This window comes from Choloepus didactylus, chromosome 19 (genome assembly GCF_015220235.1).
Source record: "Choloepus didactylus isolate mChoDid1 chromosome 19, mChoDid1.pri, whole genome shotgun sequence".
NCBI lineage: Eukaryota > Metazoa > Chordata > Mammalia > Pilosa > Megalonychidae > Choloepus > Choloepus didactylus.
Window position 1 is genome coordinate 41,800,340 of NC_051325.1, and position 14,498 is coordinate 41,814,837.

A 14,498-nucleotide genomic window follows, 5' to 3' on the forward strand; every position below is an offset into this window, starting at 1 on the left:
CTGAGTCCCCTCTCCCCGTCTGCGGGAGGGAAAATGGCAGGCATTTTCAGATTTCTGTGGCTTAGGCAATAGCACCTTGAGGAGGTCACAGCCGTGTCCAGCCAGAGCCATACCACTTGGCTCGAGCACCACTCTCCTCCTTCCCCTGTTTGCAAAGGGCCCCTGATGCTGGGTCAGCAGGGGCCTAGCTCAAGGTAGAATCTAGCTATCCCGGGGACAGGAGCCAACAGCTCATTCTTATGGCCTCCTGGCCCCTCCTGGTGGCTCAGGTTCTCCACAGCCCCCTTCAGTCCCGTTCATGTTGACAAGTTGACATCAGAGACAGTTCCGAGGGCTGGGCCTGGCCTAGGACTTTCAGGGTGGGGCTCTCCTGGCTCTGGACGCTGGGCAGCCAGGTCTCTTCATTCATTCATTCAAAAAGTATTTATTGAGCACCTACTATGTGCCAGGCATGGTTCTAGTTGCTAAGGATATATCACTGAATAAGGCAGGTACAGTCCTTGCCTCCTGGGAGGGTGGGTGGACAACAAACAAAATAAGTACATTAGCTGTGCTGCGTAATATGGCAGCTGCTACCTACAGTGGCTATTTAAATTGTGGTTTAAGTTAATTAAAGTCAAATAAAACTTAAACTTCAGTTCCTCAATCCCACTTCAAATGCTCAATAGCCACATGTGGCTGGTGACTACCATATTGGACAGCTCAGATGCAGAACACTGTGGCGTTGGCCAGCACTGATGGTGTGTTGGAAGGGAAGGCTGATATGCAGTGCGGGGTTGGGGAGAGAGGTGCAATTTTAAATGAGGTGACCGAGTATAGGCCTTATTGAGAAAGTGATATTTGAGTGGCGGGGGAGAGCGTTCAGGCAGAGGGAACAGCCTGTGCAAATGCCCTGAGGTGGGGGCATGGCCAGGAGGTTCCAGGACCTGCAAGGAGGCCACTGTGGCTGGAAGAGTGAGTGAGGGGTCAGGCAGAAGCTGACCCAGAGGGGAAGGGCCCGAACGTGGTAAAGATGCTGGCTTTTCTCTGGGTGAGATGCCATGCGAGAGCTTTGAGTAGAGCTGGGACAGGGTCTGCTTTATGTTTTGCCAGGATACCTCTGGCCACTGGGTTGAAAATAGATGGGCAGGGAGGCAAGGTAGAGGCAGGGAGGCCGGAGAGGAGGCTGCCGGAGTGTTACAGGTGAGAGGTGATGGTGGCTCGGCCCAGGGTGGGGCAGTGGAGGGGGGAGGAGGGTGGGATTCTGGAGAGAGTTGAAGGCAGAGCCCACAAGATTCCCTGCCACACTGACATGGGCCATAAGAAGGGGTGGGAGGGACTCCCAGGGGTGTAAATCTCCCTGGCAACGCAGAGTATGACTCCCGGGGATGAATGTGGACCCGGCATCGTGGGACTGAGAGTATCTTCTTGACCAAAAGGGGGATGCAAAATGAGACGAAATAGTTTCAGTGGCTGAGAGATTCCAAATGGAGTCGAGAGGTCACTCTGGTGGACATTCTTATGCACTATATAGATAACACCTCTTAGGCTTTAATGTATTGGAGTAGCTAGAAGTAAATACCTGAAACTACCAAACTCCAACCCAGCAGTCTGGACTCCTGAAGAAAATTATATAATAATGTAGATTACAAGGGGTGACAGTGTGATTGTGAAGACCTTGTGGATCACACCCCCTTTAGCTAGTGTATGGATGAGTGGAGGAATGGGGATAAAAACTAAAGGACAAATGGGGTGGGATGGGGGGATGATTTGGGTGTTCTTTTTTCACTTTTATTTTTTATTCTTGTTCTGGTTCTTTCTGATGTAAGGAAAATGTTCAGAGATAGATTGTGGTGATGAACACATAACTATGTTATCATACTGTGGACAGTGGATTGTATACCATGGATGATTGTATGGTGTGTGAATGTATTTCAATAAAACTGAATTTAAAAAAAAAAAAAAAAAAAAGAGGGGTTGGGAGGGAGTCAAGGACGATTCCCAGGTTTGGGGCCTGAGCACCTACTGGGAAGGTGGGAGCAGGTGAGGAACTTCCCTCCAAGGGCCCAGGTTGTCTCCGCCTGGTGGGGGATCAGGACAGCCCCACCTCTCAGGCCGGCTGTGTGCAAGCATACCTCACACCACACCTGGGAGGTGTTCAGTCATTAACACAAAATTCATTCTTATTAAGCAGGCTCTGCTTCCACAACAGCTGCCCTGTCCCTTCCAAACCTCAGAGAACTGGGAAGACTTCATGAAGCATTTTATAAACCTCCCACCAGGGCGATTCAGGATGTTTCAGACTTTCTTAGCCTAGAAACCCCTTGCTCAAGTAAAGCTCCACATGGAAACACAGTGTGTAAAGCAGAAAAAAACAGAAGCTTCTGGATGGATGGGTTTGTCAATCCCGGATCCTCCCAAAGCCCTTGTATTAGGCGGGGCGCAAATCCGGGCCTCTTGCCTCCCAGCTGAGCATGAGGAACCACTGGGACTTGGATGTCCTGGTACCCTGGGTGGGGGTGCCTGGAGGGGCTGCAGTGGAAGGTGGGGCTCCCGGGGAGTGGGGAGACGCAGCATTCCCCAGGGGACCTGCACGTTGATGGCATCTTTCCAGGGTGATAGAATCTCTCCCGAGAAGAGGAAAGAATTCTAATTACATCCCAGGACAATATTTGTTTGGAGAGATGAGAGACAGAACATATGGTGGGAGGGGCGTTGGGGCCATATTAAATGGGGGTTTGTTTTCTCATTTACCTGGTGGCCTGGTGGGGGTTGGGAGGCTGCTGGATGGGGGCGGGAGGTCCCTGCTGGAGAAGGGGAAACGTTGCGTGGGGGCCTGTTCTCGGGACCGCCCTGGGATTTAGTGGGGGGCTGGACCTCACAGGAGACAGGCGTGGCTCCCCTCACACTGTGGGGGTCCCCGAGATGATGGCGACTGCTCCGTCCATTCAACACACATGGGGTACCTGTCAGGTACCAGGATCTGCGCTTGCCCTGGGGAGCAACACAAGACAGGCTCATCCCCACCTTGCTCGCGGCGCCCACCCAGCCCTCCCGCTCCTTCACTCCGCATCTGGAGTCTCCCCAGGCGCCCCCGGCTCCGGGATAGAGGCCCGGCTCCTGGAGTGGCCTGCGGCTCCGAGGCGCACCTCTTCACCCCGTCTCTCGCGCACGCCCCCGGCCCCAGCTGTGTTGGCACTGCGGTTCCGCCTGCGGGCTGCGCGCCCCTGCCTTCGCCGCCGCTCCCGCCCGCAGCCCTCGCCCCCGGCCCTGCGGCCTCCTGAGCCGGGCCGCCCGCGCGTTTCTCCGCACAGCCCTCTTCACCGAGACGCCCCACGACGTGACGGCGCGGACGGGCGAGGACGTGGAGATGGCCTGCTCCTTCCGGGGCAGCGGCTCGCCCTCCTACTCGCTGGAGATCCAGTGGTGGTACGTGCGCAGCCACAGGGACTGGACCGACAAGCAGGTGTGGGCTTCGAACCAGGTAACGCCCGGGGAGACTCCCGAGTAGGGCTGCGGGAGCCCTGGCCCCCAGGGTGGGGTGTCCCTCCGCTCCTCTCCTCGGAGGGACCCAGGCTCCCTGTGTTTGTCCTCCCCAGCACCCAGCTGCCGCCCTCCCTTTCTCCCCCTGGGATGGGGATTTTTGGGTGAGGGGGTGCCTGCCAGCACCATCCCCTCATGGAGGTTGATTTGGGGGGAGGGGCAGGAAGCAGAGCTAGGCTGAGCACCTGGGGTTTCCAGAAGGACCCTCTGTGAGCAGAGTTCCTCCCTTCAGTATACAGATGGGGAAACTGAGGCCAGAGGGACTCAAGCTGGCTCCAGGTCTCCTGACTTGCCTTCCACCACTCACTCTTCCAAGCTGCGTGGGCAGTGGTTGTGTAAAGGGCACTGAGTCCATTTCAGGACTCAGGCTCACTCCCAGCACACCCAGCCATTGCTCGTGCATCCACCTCTAGACACGTACATGCTCACATGTACACACCCCTACAGCAGATGCTGCCCACATGCCACCAGCCCAGCTGCCCACTGCCAACACCTGTGACTGTGCCCCAGGGCTTTCTTGGGACACCTGAGCCTGCTGGCAGCCAGGCAGGCCGGGGATGCTGGGAGGTAGTGTCCACAGGAGCAGCCCTCAACCAAGGGCTGGCAAGAGTTGAAGGAGAAACCCCCGGCTCCCTCGGCCCTTCTTCCCTGGCTGGGATCATGAAGCGTGTCCTCCATGGTCTCCCAGAGCTCCCCAGTTGACCACAGCGGTTACTGGCTGGATAACATATCCATTGTTGACTTCCTTCCCTTTTCTGCCTCACTCACCCCCCCCTTTTAACTGCAGTTTCCTGGGATCACTTCCCATATCGGCTACTTGCACTTGAATCTTTGTCTCAAACCGTGCTTCTTGCACATGCATGTATACAAATGAGCATATCTGCATACCTGCTCATGCATGAACACACGCATTTATACACTTTATATGCACACACCAGCAGGCCTGTCTATTCCTGTGTGCTTGTTAAATGGCTTCTAACAAATACACAAATACCTGTGACTCTCCCTCTCACTCCTGGGGGTGTCTGCCTCCCAACACTTCCAGCCTACCACACGCAGGCCTAGAGGACCCCGCGGTCAGAGAGAGCCCTTAGGCAGAGAGTAGTCGGTATCTGCAGTCAGAAGCCTCCAGGTTAGCTTGCTGAGGAGTGGTTATGTGGGCAGGGGTCTGTCAGCACCTGCTACAAACACACACTCACATCTACGTACCCTGAAAATAAAAGTACACTCAGATACAGACACACATCCTTTGCCACATACATACTGCCAGGTGCACCAAACTTGCCTCACATTTCTAAACGCATAGCATATGCCTTGTGCACGTCTACACACACTTCCTTCATCTTTGCTCTGACTATCCCATCCCGAGTGGACCTAAAGCTGAGGACCCTAACCCCACACCTGTCATTTGCTGTCACTCGAATTTTAACTGCTGTCCGTATCCCCGCCCCCAGGATGCCTTCTCCCCACCCCCTGCCCCAGCCCCCAAGCTAATGCCTGTCTCGCTCTCTCTGCTCCCCTCCCCGCTCCCAACAGCTAAAAGCATCTCAGCAGGAAGATGCCGGGAAGGACGCGACCAAAATAAGTGTGAGTTTTGATAATGACTTCTCGCAAGGGCTCTAATGGAGGACGCAGCTGTAACTTTTTTTAATTTTTTAATTTTTTTGGTCCAGTTCAGCAGGGAGCTTGGGCAAGAAGATGGAGAAGAAAAAGAGAAGGAAATAAAATGGCCCCACTCTGTTTTTTAAAAGCCAGAGCTTTTTCAAGTTCATTGAATGACAGGCACAAAAAAATGACAGGGAGAGACGATGCGTTCTCTGCTGTCGGGGCCAAGGTCGCTTGAGCCTGTCTCCGCAGCATTTTTCATTTGGGGAAACAACGGGGTCTGATGGGACCGTGCCGGCCCATCTCGGCCCATCATAACCGACTGCTGCAGCTTCTCACAGCCACTCTGGTGAACTGGCTCCCGGGGGGGACGGCAACTGGAGGATTCCGGGACTGGACAGGCTTCTGATCCTTTGCCACAACCCTCTAGGGAAGGACCAAGCATTTTACAGATGGGGCAACTGGGGCTCAGAGGGGTGGAGGACTTGCCAAGAGTGACTGTTGGAGCTGAGCCCCTGGCTTCAGTGCCCTGTGAGGGGGGGGCACCCAGGGAGGACTCAGGGGGTGACAGTTTGTGTGGGAGGGGCCCCCAAAGCTAGAGCTGGAAGGGGCAGGCAGCACTGAGGAACACGCTGAGCAGAGGGGCTGCCTGGGGACATGTGTGGCCCTGGGACCAGGCTGGTCTGTGCCTGGGGTATGAGGTCAGCCTGGCAGGGGGCCAGAGGTCCACTAGCAAATGCTCAGAAAGTGCAGGGCCTGCAGGGCATGCATGGCCGGGTGGGTTGCGACCCCTCCAAGTCACTCTTTTCTGCTTGGTTCTTCCATGGTTCTTTACAAGGACTTGTGGGGATGATGAGGACCCCAAGGCCAGTTAGACACAGACCCCCAGAAGGACTGCACCCTTAACAGAGGTTGCAGTGTAGAGTAGGTACCAGGAGGCATGGGGGCTGGGGGAGGTTAGTGTTGGGCATCGGAGGCTGCAGTGGGGAGGCAGGGAGGCCAGGGAGGAGGTAAGAGGTGGGCCCGTGAAAAGCGAGGGCCTTCTGTGTGTCATCTGTGCTGTCCATCATGGGGCCTTTTGGGTCAGGGTCTGGAGGTTCAAGCCATTTCCAGCTCAGAGCAGCTACTGGTACACCCCCTCCTCTCACCTTCTGCCAAGGCCATGTCCGTATCTAACTCCCCATTTCTTGCCCCAAACACCTATCAGCTAAGCCTGGGCAGTTGGAGATTTGTGGCTATATTAATACATCCCGTTCATTGCAACTCTCTCTCCTATGATTTCATTTGGGCTTTAAAGAGCATTTCAGGCAAAAGAGAGAATAATCTAATTGACTTAGAGGATTAGAATTCAAGGCTGCTGGGCCACGTGAGGGGAATGTGAAGATGCTAATTAGTTAAATAAAATAAATGTGCTCGGCGTGATTGCACAATCACACCCGCTGCTCTTCCCCCTCCCCTCCCCATCTAGTCCTGCGCTTCCTGCACCGGCTGCAGTGCTGGGGTCTGCTTAGGAAACACACAGACCGATGTAGACCAAGCTATGAGTGCAGACAGCACCACTGGAACAACTGCCAAAAATACACAGACACGTAGTTAAGTGACCCCTAAATGGATGCACAGCCTGGTATCCTGGAGTCTGGGAGAAGCCTCGGGCTTTCTCTATGGCTTCTGCGGCTCTGCGTGACTTGCTGTGCCCACCCACCCTCTGTTTCCCCCCACCCCCCACCAGTTCCTTTCCACCTCCCCTGTTCCTTCCCACCTCCAGGCCTTGGCACAGGCCGACTCTCTGCCTAGAAAGCTGTTCCTCCCTCTCTCCCTTCAGAGCTCGGCTCAGGGAGGCCTCCCTTCCTTTTCCCTGCTGGCTGTATTTCCATCTGTGATTATCCAGTCGTGTGAGTGTTTGATTCGAGTCTGTCTCCCAGGAGCTCCCAGGAGGCTGGGACTGTGCCTCATGATCCACTGTTACCTTTCCAGAGTCTGGCCATAGTAGATGCTCAGTAAATATTTATTGAATGAGCATGATGCACACGCACATATGACCTGGACAACACATGGGTAAATCCATCTGCAGAATTTTACACACAGACACACCAACACGACATGGGGCCCAGGCCTGGGCATGTTTGTGCACAGGGGACGTGGACAAGTGAAGAAGCTCAGGGGAGTCCGTGGGCACTAGGGGAGGCCAGGCCCTGTATATACAGGGGGCAACTGAGCCAGGCAGAAATTCAGGCCCAGTATTCCCATGTCTTCTAAAACCCTAATTTCAGTGGACTAGCTCCTGGGTATTTAACTGTTGGGAACTAATTTGATTTTTTGAAGTCTTGTGTGAGCCAAACAATGCATTCTGTGAGCTTTGCGGAGCGCAGTGGGGGGAGAGAGGGAATGTGGGCCTGTTGGGGTCTCTGTGTTAACCTGGCGAGTCGGCTGTGCTGAGGGCCAGGTTGGGAGGTGCCATGGAAGACTGTGAGGACACAGTGGGCAAGCATTTAGTGTCCCAGGAGCCTGAGTCCTGGTTCCAGCTCTGCCACGTCCCTGAGTCTCCCTTTCCCCTGTGAGCTGCTAAGGCATATACCAAAACACTTTGGAAACTGTAAAGTGCTACAGATCTGGCCGTGTGAACGGCAATGGTTACAGGGGTGGAAACTTGTTAATGTGAATTTGTGAATCATGAGATGTCCTATTCCCAGCATGCAGGGACTGGAGCAGTGCAAGGAGGCCCACTTTCTCTGCGGGAAATGGGAATGAAAAGAGCTCAGACTCTTACCGGGAGATCAGATTTGTGGGAGGATAGGCATCTGTGATAAAATAATGATGATAATAATAATAGTAGCTGACAGTTATTGAGTGGGTACCATATGTTAAGAACTGTGATGAGCACTTTACATGAATTATCTCATTTAACTTGGGGCCTGGGGAAGGACCCCTGGCCTAAAAACATCTCCCTTGGCAGCTTGCATATGCTAGGATTCCACCATTAGGGCCCCAGTCCCATGGCTCAGGCAAACACTTGTGCTTATTGGCTATTTTCAAGTTTTGGAAGTTTTTTTTTTTTTTTTTTTTTGATCTAACTAAAGTCCTTTGTGCTAGAATTTCAGTGAATTTCCCCTTAACCAGCTTTACAAGTAGAGATAGTCCCCAACTTCCTCATTTTAAGACAAGGTAAAATTCTACACATCCTTCTCCCCAAGGGACTCACCTCAGTGCTCACAGTCTTCACCATGTAAGTCCCTCCTTGAGTCTAACAGAAGTTTTTTGTGCTGTAGGTTCAGTTCCTGTAACCTGTTTCAGTCCAAAATAGCCATGGGCAGCCTTGGTCCCGATGTTCATATGGCCCAGTGCTATGGCCCACTCATCCTCACCCCTTGACCCCCCTCCAGCCAAGCCCTGAAAGCCAGTTACAGCTGGAGAGGCCATCAGGAAGCACGCTGCAGCCCCTGCCCCCAAATCCCCATACATGGCCAAAAGGCAGTGGCATTTGTTCAATCAGTCCTCTGTGTGATCCTGCAGGTCCAGCCCCGTCTGTCCACCTGGCTGCCACACACGCAACACTCACGTGTGGACACCCACATTTCCTGGCCAGCAGGGAGAAGTGGGGTAAGGGCTGGGCCTCTGGGGATGCTCACGAGTCTCCATCCTTCCAGAGCAAATCTCTTTCTTTTTCTTAAAATTTTTGCAGAAATCTGCAAGGGGAGCAAGGCTCATGTGGAGTCAAAATCACCCTTGGAAATTCCTCATGACATCCATGGAGTGACTGGCTTGCAGTTTGGGTCATGTGAAACAGAAAATGCTTCTGTGAAGGCTGTGGTCACATATACCCAGTCTCTGGCCTCCTGGTACTCCCAGTCCAGTAATCATGCATGATAAAAGTAAAATTACAAATGTGGCAAGATGAGAAGGGAAGCTGGTGACAGGGGAGCTGACCTGGTCTGGGGAGATCAGGAGGGCTTCCTGGAGGAGACGCTATTTGACATGATCACTGACGGTGTGTAGGAGTTGACTAGAGGGGATCTGTGTTGGGCATGTGTTGGAGGAACTGCTAGGGACCAGTGTGGCCGAGGGGCAGGTGGGGACTGGCTGGTGCAGAGCCTTGATCGCTGCTGCGGGGAGCCACCAGAGGGTTTTAAGTGGGGGCCTTTTGAAAAGATCAGTCTGGCTGCCATGGGAAGACAGAGTGGAAGGGGCCAGAGGGGATTTGAGGCGACCCAGGAGGAGGCTGGATGACGATCCAGATGACAGGAGCCCCTGGCCTTGGCAGGGCGTCTGGACTTGGGTGAGAAGGAGTCCAGTGATGTTGTGAGGGAAGAAGGATGGTATACAGGGATGGATTGTGCTGGGGTGTGGGAGGGGCGGCGTGGATGATGATTTGGTGGGGTCTGGCTGGAGCACCTGAGGCCTTCTGGGGCCCAGATTTAGGGAGACCCTGAGTTGGGTTTTGAGCATGCTGAGTCAATGGAGGCACAGGTGTGGCCAGGGGCAGGGACTGTCTGACCCCTGTTCCCCACGCCAGCCCCCTCCTGGGCGCCACCCCCCTCACTCTTAGTCTGCAGCCATGAGGCCCCTTGCAGGAAAGGGCTGGTCTCCTGGGCACACACCCTTCTCCCTGGCAGCTGGGAGGAGAGCCCTCAGCCTGCCCCCTGTAACTGCCCAGGGGGCCCTTGCCATGCCCCAGAAGGCCCAGGCTGAGCAGAGAGGGGCCACATTTGGCCGTGGCATGGGCTTGGCCTTGTCTCTTTCAGCGTAATTAGGCGCTTAATTGCACTGCTAAGCCCTGTCGATGCCTGCACTGCTGCAGTGATTGTGATTTACAGCCAGGGCTGCCGAAGTGGGGTCTCTTCTCCTCGTGGCCACTCAGTCGTGCTGGAGGCTGGGCTGCAGGCTTTCCTGCACAAAATCCATCAGGCCACCATCCCGAGAAGCTGCAGCGGGAGGCCCTCCATGGGATAGGCCTCAGAGGAGGTTTTGGGCTGGGCGGCTGCAAGCCAGAGAGAAGGAAGTGGGTGGTGGGTGGGGTGTGGTGTGCAGGAAGACAGACCTATAGTTACAGGGCAGGGAGGCTCCCAGAGATGTGGTTAAGGTCTGGTCCCCGTCACCAGCTGGGCCACCCTGGGCAGAGCCCTTTATGTCTCCGAGCCTCAGTTTCCTCCCCATACAATAGGCACCGGGGCAGTGGGGATTAGGAAGGTTCGGCACAGTACCTCACCGTGATGGCGTGCTCCTAAACATTAGCTACCAGCACGATGACTACTGCTGCCTTTGGTTTTCTTATTTGCCTTCTCTGGATTGTGCTGGAAGCACAGACCACTGGGGCTGGCTGGTGGTGGAGTTTGCCGTCACCCCTCTTCCACTGGAAATCCGCTCCCTGAGCTACTTGATTATGGGTTGAGGTCTGGGTTCTCCATTAGACTCTGAGCCCATACAGGCCAGGTTGGGGTCTCACTTGTACACTATTGCATCCCCAGGCCCCTCACAGTGGGCGCTCATGAGATGTTTGTTTAATGAATGGATGAATTTTGCCCCATAAAACGGAGGCCCAGGGGCTGGAGGCTTGCCAGGGTCACAGCCTGGCCTCCCCCTCTCTCGTCAGGGCTCCCCGTCCCTCCTCCTGTCTGAGAGGGGAAGGGGCTCTAGGCCTGAGGGCCACACTTGGCTTGCTGGCAGAGGCGATGGTGGGGTGGGAGGCAGCGGACTGCCCCTGGGAGAGCACCCCCCACCCCTGCCCTGCCCTCCTTCCCCCAGAGTGCCAGGCCAGTGGAGGGGGGTGTTGGTGAAGGGTGGGCCGCGCTTGGTGCTTCCCCCCCAGGAGCCGGTCTGTTCCCAGAGCTTCGCATTATTACTCCATTAGCGCCTTGTAGGGTTGACAAATGAAGGATAATTAATATCCGTGAGGGAAACAGATGTTGAGGTAATTTGCTCCCCGCTGCGCATTTGCAACAGCATCTCCTAACTCGCGCCTGAGAGCGTGGCAGGACCATGGGATCTCTCCGTGCCCTTGGTCAGAGGTGATGGAGCCAGCAGGACAGGGCGGCCACCAGCTGGGCCCAGCCCTGGCGCCTGGTCCTCAGCACTCACGTCAAAAGGGGCAGCTGCAAGAGGTTCCCACTGCTCGCTCTCGGGAAGTTCTGCCGATGTCCCACTTCAGCCCCCTCTGCTGTACCATGGCCCAGGTCTTCCTGCTTCATGGGAGATGGTGGCCAGCCTGAAAGGCCCTGAGTGAGGGAGGCTGGGCCAGGCTCCCAGCTGCTGCCCACCCACCCTCTTCCCGTCAGGGCCAGGGGAGCCACCTGTGGCCCTGCAAAGGGCCTGGGGTCTGCCAGCTCTGGGTGACCCTGTTTGGGCCTGTCGCTCCTTCTGGAGGGTTAGAGTGCATGGAGTCAGGCCTGGTTCGATTCCCAGCTCCACCACGCACTGATTCAGAGCCCCTGGGCAAGTCACTTCGCCTTTTGGAGCCTCAGTTTTGCCATCTGTAAAGTGGACATAATCATGTATATGTGGCCTAAAGTTAGAAAGCATGGCATCTGGGTGCCAATTCAGTTGGAGAAAGGAGGAAATGGAGTGGGCCTGGGCTTCTTTCTGCTCTAAGCAAGCAGGGGCTGGGGAGGGATGGAGCCCCCCTCCCATCACTGCTGCCCCTTTCCAGAGGCCCAGCTCCCTTTTAAAAAGAAACTTTCTTATTTTGAACTAATGATGGACTCATAGGACGCTGCAAAAACAGATCATAGACTCCCGTGTACCCTTTGCCCAGCTCCCCCAATGGTGATGACTTACATGATTGTCCAACGGCCTTTTCTTTTTAATTGAAAAAATTCACAGCAGCTTTTTGTTCATAGCAGATTTATTCATAAGAGCACTAACCAGGAAACTCCCAAATGTCCAACAACAGGTGACTGGATGAACAAATTGTGGTATATTCACATGATGGAATACTATACAGTGATGAAAAAGAACACACATCAACATGAGCAATCCCCCCAAATTATGCTGAACTAAAGAATCCAGACTCAAAAGCGTTCAAGAACAGTCAAAACTAAACTATGAGGATTGAAATAAAAATAGTGATTGACCCTGGGTGTGTGGGAGGTGGGGTAGGTGTTGACTGTGAGGAACACAAAGGTATGCTTTGAGGGTTATAAATGTTATAAATGTTCTAGGCCTTGCTCTGCTTGGTGGTTTTATGGAGGTACACACAAGGGATGTTTCATCAAAGCTGTGTACTCAAACTGTGTGCACTTTAGTGTATAAAATTAAAACTCAATTTTAAAATAAGAATTAAAAACCCAAATAAACAAAACAGAAAAACAAAAGCCACAGTTGAGTACAAATATAACAAATACCATTGCTCTCTCCAACTGGAGTGAATAATTGTTAGCATCTTGACATGTTTGTAACCAACCTTATCTTTTAAAGAAATAGAACATTTCAGACCAAGCCAAGAATACACTTCGCAATCCTACCCTAGGCCCGCATCCCTCCCTTACGCCCACAGAAACAGCTCCTGTTCCGAGGCTGGTGTGTTCCCTCCCTGTTTCTAAACTTCTACACACAGAAGGCTCCAAAACCAGGACATTGGCTTGTATTTTTTAAGTGTTTATGAAGATAAATGGCATCACCTGGTAGGACTGTTTTACATTCTGGAGAACTGTTTTTATTCCTATAGGATAAGGAGCTCTAACATGCTAGAGCCAGTTCATCCTTTTTAATGCTGTGTAGTATTCCATTAGATGAATAACCACTGGTTATTTATCCCTTCTGTGGTTGGACACTGGAGTTGCTTCTACTTTGCTGCTATGTAACTTGCTCTTCTGCAGAAACTTCGTGTGTCCCTGTGGGAGTGTCTCTGGGTCCCCAGTCCTAGGAGGGGACCCCGGAGCTGCCCGATGGACATGTCACGGTCTCTCTGTCGCCCCCAGGTGGTCAAGGTGGTGGGAAGCAACATCTCCCACAAGCTGCGCCTGTCCCGGGTGAAGCCCACAGATGAGGGCACCTATGAGTGCCGAGTCATCGACTTCAGTGATGGCAAGGCCCGGCACCACAAGGTCAAGGCCTACCTGCGGGTGCAGCCAGGGGAGAACTCGGTCCTGCACCTGCCTGAAGCCCCGCCCGCTGCGCCGCTCCCTAAGCCAGGCAAGGAGCTGAGGAAGCGCGCGCTGGAGGAGGAGGCCTGCAGCCTCTAGCCCGACGCCCCCGCTGTACAGAGCGCATGAGGCGCCGCTGGACTGCTGGGGATGGGACTGCCTGGCCCAGCCGCCTCCCTGTCCCTGCCCGGGGCTACTGCGCCGGCCCTCTGCCTACCATCCCCTAGCTCAGCATGTAAGCCCCACCTGACTCTTTCTTTTTAGATCCCTGGTGACCTGGCTCAGAGAAGGTGGCCCCAGGCACCAAAGGGGTGACCGCCCCGAAAGCTGGGGCAGGGGCCATGCCAGGGCCCGGGCTGCCTCCATTCTGTCACCAGCTTTCGTGAAGTCCCGTGTTTCGCTTTGCTTGCTTGCCCCCCACCCCGTCCTGAGCTGGGGCCTCCCAGCCTCACTCTCCCTCCCTCCCACCATCCCCCGCTTGGACTTGCAGGGGTGCACAGTGACCCCTCCCTGAATGTGGACTCAAATCTTCTGAGCAGAACTAGGGCCTCTTAAGGCTGTGGCCAGTTAGCAGGGTCACTGCGGGGGCCCTGGGAGAGGGAGAAACCCCACTGCCTCCCGATGGTTCCTTCATGTTCAGGCTCCTGAGACCTGAGACCCAGTGAGGCAGGGGCGCCAGATACCTGCCCCAGATGTCCCACGTATCAGCAGGGAGTGCCCTTCCCCTCGGAGCCCACAGCCCCGGGCAGAGATTTGCACCAGCAGGCCCCTGCTTCGGGAGTCTTTGAGGCTCTCCCAAGAGCCCCCTCTGCCAGCTCCCAACATCCCAGCCCCCTCTTGGGGCCCATGCCAAGTCCACCCAAAGTTCTGGGCTGTTGGGAGCCAAGGGCCCCCCAATACCACCTCCCCCACAACTCCCAATCGGGGGACACCCACCCCCTGGTGATCTGTAAATATTTCTATTGGCCCCAACACCCCCTTGGAACTGGCCCAAACCTCTAGTTGGCCCTCAGAGATGGTGTAGGGTGGGGGTGGGGGTGGGGGGTGAGAGAGGCTGGGGGTGTGCCTAGGGGTGGGCGGCTGCCCTGTACACATGATCCAGTCCGTGACTACCAGCCAACCTGAATAAAGCGGTTTAAAAGAACCCCTGGGTGTGTCTTTCTGGGGCCTGGTGCCCGGGAGCAGCCCGGCAGGTGAGGGGAGTGGGTGGAAGAGCCCAGACCGCACCTCCCTCAGCGTGTCCTGGCCCCTTCTGCCCCCAGGCAGGGCCCGGCTCTGCAGCGCAGAGCACAGGAG

The 14,498-nt window shown here is 54.9% G+C and overlaps 1 protein-coding gene across 1 annotated transcript in view; it reads left to right on the forward strand.

The window, feature by feature from the left end:
* Positions 1 to 14,129, forward strand: part of VSTM2L (V-set and transmembrane domain containing 2 like) — a 33,987-nt gene extending 19,858 nt beyond the window's left edge. Inside the window, exons 2-4 of the mRNA XM_037812131.1 lie at positions 3,294 to 3,463; positions 5,059 to 5,109; positions 13,038 to 14,129. Of these exons, the coding sequence (XP_037668059.1) occupies positions 3,294 to 3,463; positions 5,059 to 5,109; positions 13,038 to 13,301 (485 nt within the window). The 3' untranslated portion in view covers positions 13,302 to 14,129. The remainder of the gene's footprint in view (positions 1 to 3,293; positions 3,464 to 5,058; positions 5,110 to 13,037) is intronic.
* Positions 14,130 to 14,498: the final 369 nt, after the last annotated feature.